General features: G+C 42.7%; 1 protein-coding gene across 2 annotated transcripts in view; it reads left to right on the top strand.

The window, feature by feature from the left end:
- LOC129815119 (synaptoporin-like) overlaps positions 1-7,187 on the top strand; it is a 46,067-nt gene extending 38,880 nt beyond the window's left edge. The window contains exons 3-6 of one of the 2 annotated variants that reach the window (XM_055868504.1): positions 1,668-1,795; positions 3,095-3,293; positions 5,070-5,261; positions 5,607-7,187. In XM_055868504.1, the coding sequence (XP_055724479.1) occupies positions 1,668-1,795; positions 3,095-3,293; positions 5,070-5,261; positions 5,607-5,864 (777 nt within the window). In that variant the 3' untranslated portion in view covers positions 5,865-7,187. The remainder of the gene's footprint in view (positions 1-1,667; positions 1,796-3,094; positions 3,294-5,069; positions 5,262-5,606) is intronic. The other variant, XM_055868505.1, reaches the window with a different exon arrangement.
- Positions 7,188-13,118: the final 5,931 nt, after the last annotated feature.

Genomic DNA, 13,118 nt, shown 5'->3' with positions numbered 1-13,118 from the left:
TAACATAATTAGGTAATTCAGTTCAATAGAAATTCAATATGAATCATGATTGAGTTATTTAGGATTCTAACCATAAATCATAATCATGAGAATAATAATGCAAATAAATCGATCAGTTATCAGTTATTCAGTCAATAATCTCAATCAGTTTGATATCAGGATTTATCAATTCACCAAATAATAATTACATTTCATATTTCATCCTTCCAGGTTTGTTTTCATATGTACATGTCATTTCGTTACATTTTAACCAGATATCAATGGCATAATTGACCTGTGATGATCTATAGGGCCGTGATCATTGCCCATTGACATAACACAATAGGTTTGAAGCGTGCGCTCCAAGCTGCGCTCCACGGTAATAACTATAAACAATAACTGATGACCCGCTCTCCCGATCGCTACAGATAGTTTTGATGAAAGATAACAGAATCGTGGACGCACAGAATGTCTGGATTAGACAGAGTTGGGGCGATTTCCTCCTTTTAATGAGATGAGATCTGTCGGACATTTCCGACTGACCTAATTAAAGCACTCTGGCCCAGCTGCGCAAATGGCAATTAATTAAACAACGATTCCACCAACTCTATGGGCCTTTTCTATAGTGGTTGTGGATATGAATTACCTGTGTGTGGGAGGAGGCCTAATTGAAATTGACCACTGCTTTGCCTGCCGGAATACAAAATAATTGTTTAGATGGAATAGTGCTGCTAGCTTGGCCTTCATGTTTATCTTTGACATGACAGCTGATTTGGCATGGGTCCCCAGATCCTCAAAAAGTTATACAGCTGCACCATCAAGAGCATAGTGACCGGTTGCATCACCGCCTGGTATGGCAACTGCTCGGCATCTGACCGCAAGGCACTACAGAGGGTAGTGCGTAGGGCTCAGTACCTCACTGGGGCCAAGCTTCCTGCCATCCAGGACCTATATAATAGGCGGTGTCAGAAGAAAGCACATAAAATTGTCATGGACTCCAGTCACCCAAGTTATAGACTGTTTTCTCTGCTACCGCACGGCAAGCGGTACCTTAGCGCCAAGTCTAGGACCAAAAGGCTCCTTAACAGCTTCTACCCCCAAGCCATAAGACTGCTGAACAATTAATCAAATGGCCACTGGACTATTCATTGACCCCCCCCCCCCCCCCCCCCCCATTTGTTTTGTGCTCTGCTGCTATTATCTATGCATAGTCACTTCACCCCTACCTACATGTACAAATTACCTTAACTAACATGTACCCCCACACACTGACTCTGTACCAGTACCCCCTGTATATAGCCTCGTTATTGTTACGTTATTGTGTAACCTTTTTTATTTTATTTTTTTACTTTAGTTTATTTGGTAAATATTTTCTTAAATCTTCATGAACTGCACTGTTGGTTAATGGCTTATAAGTAAGCATTTCACGGTAAGGTCTACCTACAGTAGTTGTATTCGGCGCATGTGACAAATAAAGTTTGATTTGAATTGATGGATGCATAAATATTTTAGAGGAAATGACAGCAAGACATGTTAGCCCTGAGGTTCTTCTAGTTCTCAGTTTGTTGGGTCTTTAGTAATGTCCTCTCAGACTTTAAACAGATTAGTTATTAAATGGTTAGGCAATTTACTCCTGAACAGAGTTCCAATTCAATAATGTTGTGGTTTTTGTTTGTGTTTCTCAACAGCTTTTTTCAATTTTTGCATTTGCGACATGTGGAGGCTACAGTGGACAGCTGTGGGTCAGTGTGGACTGCCAGCTTGACAAGGCCAGCAGCAACCTCAGTATTGGCATCGATTTTGCCTATCCTTTTAGGTACGAAACACTCTCTAGTAACATTTCAGACAGATAATTGTAACTAGTGATGTGCAGTTCGCGAACGATTCTTTCTTTTTAAAAGACTAATTTTACTGACTCGAGGGTCATGATACATTTTGCCGAGTGACTCATTCATTTTAGTTTGACCTGCTTGCCACAATGAATCCTACAGCTGGATCATTATGTGCTTCTCCGGCTCAGCGGTTCCAGAGACGTACTCCAACCACCAACGGTCTGTCATATGTACGCGCAGGAAAATAGATCATGCTGAATGCAGCAAGGGGAACTAAAATACATATTTACAACTAATAATGCATCGTATGGTGCAAGAGTGAATGTAATTAATTGATTATTGAATGTTATTGATGGACACAGCTTTGTCGAACCAAAACACAGCCTTCACAGCCTGCCTTTGCTCAACAAACTCGAACTCGTTCATTAATCGATTGGGGGGCTACTGTAGTTTGCAAACGTCAAACGTAAACGTGCTTATCTCCCTCGCGGCAGTCAAGTAATTTCAAAAAGAGTTATCTACAATCTAGTCTGGTTGCGGCCACAATTTAACCTAATTTCAAAGGTATCAATAAATAATCGTATTTATATGCCTAGCCATCACAAATGTTTGAAGCACATTTTTGTAAATCCCAGTCACAAATGACAGCTCCGATAAGCCCCCAATGATGAACGAGAGGCTTGTAGAATCATTTGTTTTTAGGTAATCGTTCGCCGGTAGGGGGTCCTGCGCGGTCTGGGCATTACTGACTCAAATTAATGAAATTAGTCAATATTTGTTCTTCGGACTGAACGAGTCGATAAGATCAGCGTCAGTAAAAAGAGTGCAGTGCAGCCCCATTAACATTTTAAATAATCCAAAGAGAATAGGAGTCACCATCTCCAGAACCATTGCCCCTCATTAAAATGCCTTCTTTGTCAATGTGTTACTGTTTATTTGCGTACGAATGTGCGTGCGTGTAAAGTATACGTTTCAACACCAGCCTAGTGGGTTAATATTTGAGACAATGTCAGATGTATTTTCTAACACCATATGGAAGATTTAGTCAAGGCAATTAAGATCCATCTGTTTCGCACTGTAAACGGAGGCCAAACACATTTATTAGCACCAGACAAGATGTCTGAAATGCTGTCAGTGGTAGCTTTGCTAATATTTCACTCAGAGACACACGAGATAAGAGCCTCAGTGGTCTTTTGATTACTTTTAACAGACTTATTTCCTCCATTATTTAAAGAGTGACTACAGGTGTTTTAGACTCCTCTGTTCCCCCCTCTCTGTGGAAGGTTGCACCAGGTGTCCTTCGAGGCTCCGCTGTGTGAGGGGGGGAGGAGGGAGAGGCTCTTTCTCATCGGGGACTACACTTCCTCGGCTGAGTTCTTTGTCACCATCGCTGTGTTCGCCTTCCTCTACTCCTTCATGGCCACCATAGTCTACATCTTCTTCCAGAACAAGTACCGCGAGAACAACCGAGGCCCTCTGATCGTGAGCTGCTCACCTTTCACGCTTTTCCATGTTCAATTTTACATTTTGAATAAGATAGTAGGCTATGTGTTTGTAGTGCTTCCATGCGGCAATATACACTGCTCAAAAAAATAAAGGGAACACTTAAACAACACAATGTAACTCCAAGTCAATCACACTTCTGTGAAATCAAACTGTCCACTTAGGAAGCAACACTGATTGACAATACATTTCACATGCTGTTGTGCAAATGGAATAGACAAAAGGTGGAAATTATAGGCAATTAGCAAGACACCCCCAATAGAGGAATGGTTCTGCAGGTGGCGACCACAGACCACTTCTCAGTTCCTATGCTTCCTGGCTGATGTTTTGGTCACTTTTGAATGCTGGCGGTGCTCTCACTCTAGTGGTAGCATGAGACGGAGTCTACAACCCACACAAGTGGCTCAGGTAGTGTAGCTCATCCAGGATGGCACATCAATGCGAGCTGTGGCAAGAAGGTTTGCTGTGTCTGTCAGCGTAGTGTCCAGAGCATGGAGGCGCTACCAGGAGACAGGCCAGTACATCAGGAGACGTGGAGGAGGCCGTAGGAGGGCAACAACCCAGCAGCAGGACCGCTACCTCCGCCTTTGAGCAGGAGGAGCACTGCCAGAGCCCTGCAAAATGACCTCCAGCAGGCCACAAATGTGCATGTGTCAGCATATGGTCTCACAAGGGCTCTGAGGATCTCATCTCGGTACCTAATGGCAGTCAGGCTACCTCTGGCGAGCACATGGAGGGCTGTGCGGCCCCACAAAGAAATGCCACCCCACACCATGACTGACCCACCGCCAAACCGGTCATGCTGGAGGATGTTGCAGGCAGCAGAACGTTCTCCACGGCGTCTCCAGACTCTGTCACGTCTGTCACATGTGCTCATGTGCTCAGTGTTAACCTGCTTTCATCTGTGAAGAGCACAGGGCGCCAGTGGCGAATTTGCCAATCTTGGTGTTCTCTGGCAAATGCCAAACGTCCTGCACGGTGTTGGGCTGTAAGCACAACCCCCACCTGTGGACGTCGGGCCCTCATACCACCCTCATGGAGTCTGTTTCTGACCGTTTGAGCAGACACATGCACATTTGTGGCCTGCTGGAGGTCATTTTGCAGGGCTCTGGCAGTGCTCCTCCTGCTCAAAGGCGGAGGTGGCGGTCCTGCTGCTGGGTTGTTGCCCTCCTACGGCCTCCTCCACATCTCCTGATTTACTGGCCTGTCTCCTGGTAGCGCCTCCATGCTCTGGACACTACGCTGACAGACATAGCAAACCTTCTTGCCACAGCTCGCATTGATGTGCCATCCTGGATGAGCTGCACTACCTGAGCCACTTGTGTGGGTTGTAGACTCCGTCTCATGCTACCACTAGAGTGAGAGCACCGCCAGCATTCAAAAGTGACCAAAACATCAGCCAGGAAGCATAGGAACTGAGAAGTGGTCTGTGGTCACCACCTGCAGAATCACTCCTTTATTGAGGGTGTCTTGCTAATTGCCTTTAATTTCCACCTTTTGTCTATTCCATTTGCACAACAGCATGTGAAATTTATTGTCAATCAATGTTGCTTCCTAAGTGGACAGTTTGATTTCACAGAAGTGTGATTGACTTGGAGTTACATTGTGTTGTTTAAGTGTTCCCTTTATTTTTTTGAGCAGTGTATAGTTCAGACAATATATTTTGTATGTTGTACTCCCTGCACCTTTGACATCTGCTGGTTGTGCAAACAGTAACTTGAACAATATTCAGTAACATGTCCCCCTCCCCCTCAGGACTTTATAGTGACCGTGGTGTTCTCCTTCATGTGGCTGGTCAGTTCTTCAGCCTGGGCTAAAGCCCTGTCGGACATCAAGGTGGCCACAGACCCAGATGAGGTGCAGGAGCTCATGTCTGCCTGTAAGGTCATGACCAACAAGTGTGGCTCAGTGCAAGGACCCCGCTGGTCAGGCCTCAATACCTCTGTGGTGCGTCAGACTGTGAACTGCACACTACCAAAACACACATTTTAAACCATAGTATGTTTGTTTTGCTGTGATACTCTGTCTCGGTCATACTTTATTTAGATAGTCCGGCTAGTCCATCTGTAGATACTCTACAGATGGTCATACTATCAACAAACTATCTGTTGATAAGCAACTGCTTGCTAATGTTACAGTTAGGTTTAGAATAAGGGTTATAGTTAGGGTTAGGGTAAGGATAAGGGTTAAGGTTAGGGTTAGTAGATAGTTGAAATCTTACTGATCTTACTTGTATTTAGAGCATCTACAGATGGACTATCCAAATCAAGTGTTACCTCTGTCTCTCCCCAGGTTTTTGGCTTCCTAAACTTCGTCCTGTGGGCAGGAAACATCTGGTTTGTCTTCAAGGAGACTGGTTGGCATAAAGGAGGACCAGCTCGGTACGCTGGAGCGCCTCCTGAAAAACAGGCTGAGACATTCAACCAGCAGCAGCCCTACAACCAGGGCAGTTTTGACCAGTCAGGAGGCTACAGCGCCCAGGGAGACCAGGAGCAGGTATCAGAATACAGTCCTGTGGGCGGACCCACCTCCTTCTCCAATCAGATGTAGCCCTGCAGTCTGATTGTCACACTGATGGGGTTGCAGTTCTTAGGTAGAAATATTCCGGTAGAAAAAGTAAGTTGTCGATTGGTAGAGTTAAACATAAGTATTTTGGAGTATTGTACATAAAACTAGATTTTGGTTATGTTTTTAGATGTGTTGTCCTGAATGTTGTATTGCCTGTGGGTTGAGTCTGTTTATAGTTTCTCTTTTTCTGTGCTAGGTGCTATGCCACAGACCATTTTAACTGGACGTCTTTTTCATTGTGGAAGAAATATGTGGTATACAATTGTATAATTCTTGAAGTTTCCTACATAGTGTTGACAAAGTGCATGAAGTTGTGCTATGTGTTAGTATGCCTGTTTGTGCACATTGTATTTACGAAACCATCAGGATTTCATCTCAGAGTTACAGTAAGGTATCAGCAGTAGTTTTACCTCACAAACGCAACATTTAAAGTGTTGGTCTCATTTTTCATGAGCAGAAATAAAATATCCCAGTAATTTTCCATATGCACAAAAAGCTTATTTCTCTTCAACTTTTCTGCACAAATTAGTTTACATCCCTGTTAGTGAGCATTTCTCCTTTGTCAAGGTAATCCTGCATGTAGGGTTTATGTTCAGTGTAGTTACCTTTTCATTACACAAGATGCCCTTGCTCTAAAGGGGTTTTATGTGTTGGTTTGTGGGAAGTTTTTGATGTTAGTGTTAACAATTGTAAATGGGAAAAGTGTTTCTACCCGCTCTGTTTACAAATGGTCGCTCATGATTCAAATGAAAGGACTAGTTTTTTAAGCTGCGGTCAGACTACTGTGAAATGAAGAATAATTTCATACACCTCCTAGAGCGAGCTAGCTGAGTCCATTTAAGCACAAGGCCCCAGTGAAAAAGGCCCAGAAGAACCTAGTTGCAATTAGAACAGTCAGCTCGGCCAAGCTTTTCTGTATAACCATTACTGTTATCTGTCATGTTTTCTCTGTCTTGAATTCTATAAACAAAGTAATTCAGGTTTGTATGACTTTCAAAAGTTTGTGCAATTAATAAAAATAGGCCTAATTAGACTGTCTGATAATATTGATGATGATGATGATAATTAATTAAACCTGTGTCTTGAGCTCCAGAGATTATAGCTTGCATTAACCAGGTAACAAATACATATGAAAAAAATACAATAATTAAACGTCCATGTATGTACTTCCCTTCTGTCTGTGTAACATTATAATGTGAACAATCTGAAAACCACTTACCAGTATTATTATTCTGTTCATGATTACTGAGTGTGGATGATATACAAGCAATTTGAATTATCCTAATAAAGATGTTACAGAATTCATTTTTTTATAGTGTGTTCTTTTTTTCTGGCATTTTCACAAAGAGCTTTGGGGAACAATGGGTAGTCAGGCAGTGTCCCTAATGGGTTAGGCGCTAACTCCAGCACAAACTGACTAAGTCCTTACCCTGCCCTGACCAATGTCCCAGGTACCACTCACTGCCCAGATAGAATGCCGCCTCAAACACACCTCAGCCTGGTTACCAAAGTATTGGGCCATGGCCCATGAGTGTCTTGTCAGATGGTTGAGCAGAAACAGCGTTTCCCCAGAGAGTCAGGCAGTTATGTCTGTTGACGTTTGTTTGCTCCCTCACCAAAGTGAAGGAATTCTGCTAACAAATAAGCCTAAACCCAGATGATTAAAAAGTGGCTTTATGTCTCAAAAAACAAGCTGATCAATGTTTAGGAATCCCTGAGTGTTGAGTCCAGCAATCATTTGTCCCCAAGCTTTGGAATGCAATGGAATCTGGCTCCAATTGGTTTAACTTGGGAATCTAACAATGAGCATCTGACCTGAGAACTGATTCCTCCTTCTCGAAGTAAGAAAAGCTATTCAAGAATTGACTACATTTTCTTCCCAAAAAATTCACTGGATTAAAAAATTAATGATTTACTGATATTGGATCATTCTCCAGTATCATGCTTAATAACACCAATAGAAAATACATTTAGGGACAGAATTTGGAGAGTGAACAGAGTGCATCTACAAATGTAGACATAGAGGACAGAGAAAAGACGACCCCCGATATAATTTGAGATGTCTTTAATTAAGGTGTACATTAAGGGAATGATAATCTCCTACTTGTCAAAAGTTAAATCTGATGTAGAAATTAAAGAAAAAGAAATCACTATTTTAGAAAAAGCCCATAAAAGTTAAAGAAGAAAACAACATTTCTAAATTTAAGCAGGAATATGATTTATTTTTACTTCTGAAGAGAGTCAAGAACTACAGGTTAAACTCAAAGATTTTTTTAATTTTTTTTAAGTAATTTAAGAACAAATTCTTATTTACAATGATGGCCTACAGGGGAACAATGGGTCAATTGCCTTGTTCAGTGGCAGAACGACAGATTTTTACCTTGTCAGTTCGGGGATTCGATCCAGCAACCTTTCGGTTACTGTCCCATGCTCTAACCACTAGGCTTATCCACTATGCTACATACCACCCCCAAATGCACAGAATAGAATACTATTAGGCTATTTCTTTACATTATAAACACGGCAATGCACAGATGGCAGTAATGTTCCATTAGTGGGAAAACACCATTATCAAAAGTGACCACAAATGTGATTATGCATGGAATGCTTTATTCTAAAGGTGCATCTTCATGGTGAAAATGATCTTCCCCAAACTTAAAACTCACTCCCTGCTTATGTTTGCCAGTGAGGCTCTACACCCCTTGTAAAGCAGATTCGTGTGCTTCATTTTAAGAAGTTATTTGGCCACTTTAGATGTGATACAAACCTTATCAAAACATATAGGCCTATGGGCTAGGCTACATCAGGTGTGTGACTATGATTCAAAAAGTTGCACAAAAAAAAGACATGGTTTCTTGCCTTATGCTGGGCATCATTCACAAGTTATATTATTGACACCCATCAGACTATTCTTGATTTAATCTTGTCTTTACATATACTAAATCATGTGGGAAAATTTGTTTTGATTTAGAATGGACTATTATCATGCACCTGTCTCGAAACTGGGGCAGTGGGAGAAAATGCACGTCATCTATACACTTAAATGGCAAATGAGGGGCTCCCAGGTGGCGCAGTGGTCTAAGACTGCATCGCAGAGATTCTGGGTTCGCGCCCAGGCTCTGTCGCAGCCGGCCGCGACCGGGAGGTCCATGGGCAGCGCACAATTGGCCCAGCGCCGACCGGGTTAGGGAGGGTTTGGTCTCATTGTGCACTAGCAACTCCTGTGGCGGGCTGGGTGCAGTGCACGCTGACCAGTGCACTCCGACACATTGGTGCGGCTGGCTTCCGGGTTGGATGTGCATTGTGTCAAGAAGCAGTGCAGCGGGCTCATGCACCTGTCTCGAAACTGGGTTGTGTTTCGAAGGATGCCTGGCTCTCGACCTTCGCCTCTCCCGAGTCTGTACAGGAGTTGCAGCGATGAGACTACTACCAATTGGATACCACGAAATTGGGGAGAAAAAGGGATTAAAAAAAATAGCAAATGAAGGACGCTTTCCCGTGGTTTATTTATTTTCATACCAGCCAGGTAAGGAATGTGCTTAATATTAGGAAAGTTGATAAATAAATATAGTAGAGTTTTTGCCAGGCCTCAAACTGTTTGATTTTGTTTCTCTCCATCGCCCACGCTCTTTACATTTTTAGATAGGGCATTGTGTAAATGACGGACGATTGGCCAATTTCCAGTTTTCTTTTGTATACTTACAAAAAAAATATCATTGATGAGAAAAGTAGGCCATCACTCAGTTGCGTAGCCAATAGAAATGTTGTGCAACATGAGCTCATGGGCTCTCATGAAGTGTTTGATTAGATTTATAAGTGATTAGAGGGACAATAGAGTCTTGAGTACCGAGCAGTTAGCAAGTTTGGTAGGCTACTAATGACCATCAGTAGCATCAGAGCTTGGAGTAGCCTAATTATCATAACTAAACGGTCAGTGCCTAAACGGTTACGTGGAATTTGACTCATGACCACCGATGTGTAATATGGTCACCGCAACAGCCCTTGGTTGGACAATACTTTTCTCATCAATTATCTTTTTTTTGTAAGTATACAAAAACCGGGAAATTGGCCAATCGTCCGTCATTTACACAATGGAAAAGTCAAATGCTTTATTACCCTATCTAAAAATGTAAAGAGTGTGTGCGATGGAGAGAAACAAAATCAAACAGTTTGAGGCCATGTGGCAGAAACTGATAAGGGCGCTGGAGATAGGGGTGGGGGCTAGTGGGTCTAGGCAGGTGTGATGTAGTGATGTTTGTATGATGTAGTCGTGTGTATGTTTTGTATTGTTAATCAAATATAAAATAACATCTTATAAAACAGAGAGTGTGTGTAAGTTGGTGGTCTGTTGATATCCCTCTAGTGGTGTGGGGGATGTGCTTTGGCAAAGTGGGTGGGGTTATATCCTGCCTGGTTGGACCTGTCCAAGTGTATCGTCGGACAGGGCCTTAGTGTCCCCCGACCCCCCCTGTCTCAGCATCTAGTATCTATGCTGCAATAGTCTATGTGCCAGGTGGCTAGGGTCAGTCTGTTATATCTGGTGTAATTCTCCTGTCTTACCTGGGTGTCCTGTGTGAATTTAAGTGTGCTCCCTCTAATTCTCTCTCCCTCCCCTCCCGGAGACCTGAGCCTTAGGACCATGCATCAGGACTACCTGGCCTGATGAATCCTGTTTGTCCCCAGTTCACCTGGTCGGGCTGCTTCTCTAGTTTCAACTGTTCTCCCTGTGGCTATGGAACCCTAACCTGTTCCCTGGATGTGCTACCTTGTCCCGGACCTGCTGTTTTCGACTCTCTCTCTCTCTCTCTCTCTCTCTCTCTCTCTCCCTCTCTCTCTCTCTCTCTCTCTCTCTCTCTCTCTCTCTCTCTCTCTCTCTCTCTCTCTCTCTCTCTCTCTCTCTCTCTCTCTCTCTCTCTCTCTCTCTCACTCACTCACTCACTCACTCACTCACTCACTCACTCACTCACTCACTCACTCACTCACTCACTCACTCACTCACTCACTCACTCACTCACTCACTCACTCACTCACTCACTCACTCACTCACTCACTCCCTCCCTCCCTCCCTCCCTCCCTCCCTCCCTCCCTCCCTCCCTCCCTCACTCACTCACTCACTCACTCACTCACACCTGCTGTCTCGACCTCTGAATGCCCGACTTTGAAAAGCCAACTGACATTTACTCCTGAGGTACTGACCTGTTGCACCCTCTACAACCACTGTGATTATTATTTGACCCTGCTGGTCATCTATGAGCATTTGAACATCTTGAAGAACAATCTGGACGTGTATTCTTATAATCTCTACCCGGCACAGCCAGAAGAGGACTGGCCACCCCTCAGAGCCTGGTTCCTCTCTAGGTTTCTTCCTAGGTTCCTGCCTTTCTAGGGAGTTTTTCTAGCCACCAAGCTTCTGCATTGCTTGCTATTTGGGTTTTAGGCTGGGTTTCTGTGTATTACTTTGTGACATCTGCTAATGTAAGAAGGATTTTATAAATCGATTTGATTTGATGGGGCCGGGAACTGTCCCATAGGCCTATTTGTGTGGTGCTACAATGTTATAATGTTCCCTCTCCCCACGTGAGAATGTCTCATTTGCAAGTTTACTCCCTGCATAGCTTAACTGATGCTAAAATGGCTAACGTAGGCCTAACCGGAGAAATAAAAAGAAAGGTTAAAGGAATAGGCTACAATAGCATCATGGAAACAGGTGCTGCGCAAGTGAAATCCCCAATTTGGAAGGACATCAACATGGTAGATGGATTATGGATACACAACCTGCACAAAGTACAAGCAGTTAGGCCTATTTCTTTTCAATAGTTCAGTTAAGTATCAGTTAGGATTATTACATTAATTCAGGCTTTTGTTCATTAGACCATACACAGACCAAATAAAGTGTAAACCTGTGCAGTTGGTAAAAGCTTGAGCAGTGGTGTAAAGTACTTAACTTAAAATACTTTAATGTACTACTTAAGCAGGTGTATCTGTACTTTACTATTTTATTTTTGACAACTTTTACTTTTACTTCACTACAGTCCGAAAGAGAATAATGTCCTTTTTACTCCATAAGTTTTCCCTGACACCTGACACTTGTTACATTTTGAATGCTTAGCAGGACAGGAAAATGGTTCAAAACACGCACTTATCAAGTGAACACCCCTGGTCATCCTACTGTCTCTGATCTGGCGGACTCACTAAACACATGCTTCGTTTGTAAATTATGTCTGAGTGTTGGAATGTGCAACTGGCTATCCATACATTAAAATAACAAGAAAATGGTGCCTCTGGTTTGCTAAATATAAGGAATTAAATTTTTTTTATACTTTTACTTTTGATACTTAGGTATATTTAAAACCAAATACTTTTACTCAAGTAGTATTTTACTGGGTGACTTTCATTTTTACTTGAGTCATTCTCTATTAAGGTATCTTTACTTTTATTCAAGTTTGACAATGGGTACTTTTTCCACCACTGAGTTTGAGTTGCCAATAGCTTACTAATGTGGCCTATTTTTGCAGCCTATATTCGACTCTGGGAATGGTTTATTGACGTTTTAATTAGGCCTAAACTATATGATTATCTAAACAATGTTGCATGTAAATGTATTGTTTTGTTATGTCAGCTATATGCTTTCATTAGGTAAGAGGGCTAATTAGAATGCTCTTTTTCTCAAAGTTATTTGAGTGATGCATCGGATTGTGAAAATAAAAATATATCGTTCTTAATTCATGGCATGGTTTCCTTTTATCCAGTGTTGAATAGACATGCAGAGAAATTAATTAATGTGGGGAAGGGAATTAGTAATAATAGCCTACTAATAACAATAACAGTAAAGCCTACTACATAAAAACAATGACATAAATTGATGTTATATGATGGGTAACGGGTCGGCTCTTGGAACAATTCTATGCGGCGTGGTGAGCGTACGGCTCCAAAAAACTGACCCGTGCATTACTCAATTACATTCTAGTGTGGCTATCTCGTGACTACCCTCCGAACACCTGATCATCATCAAGACATCAGAGTGCCCTCCTGTGGATATGTAGGTGCACTGCATCTCTCTGGAAGGGTTTTGGATCAGGGCACACTGTGCTAGTAGCATGGCCTGCCTGACTGGCTGCAGTGTTGTGCTGTGTGGCCTCTGTATCTCTGCGTTTCTCTCTGCTCCAAAAGTCTGTGGTCATTAAGAGCAGGACCAATGCACACCAGCTAAGAGGCCTTAACTCCACTCTGCAGACA

Source organism: Salvelinus fontinalis, chromosome 18 (assembly GCF_029448725.1).
Source record: "Salvelinus fontinalis isolate EN_2023a chromosome 18, ASM2944872v1, whole genome shotgun sequence".
NCBI lineage: Eukaryota > Metazoa > Chordata > Actinopteri > Salmoniformes > Salmonidae > Salvelinus > Salvelinus fontinalis.
Note: the sequence above shows the minus strand (reverse complement) of the source record. Positions and strands in the feature narration are given on the sequence as shown.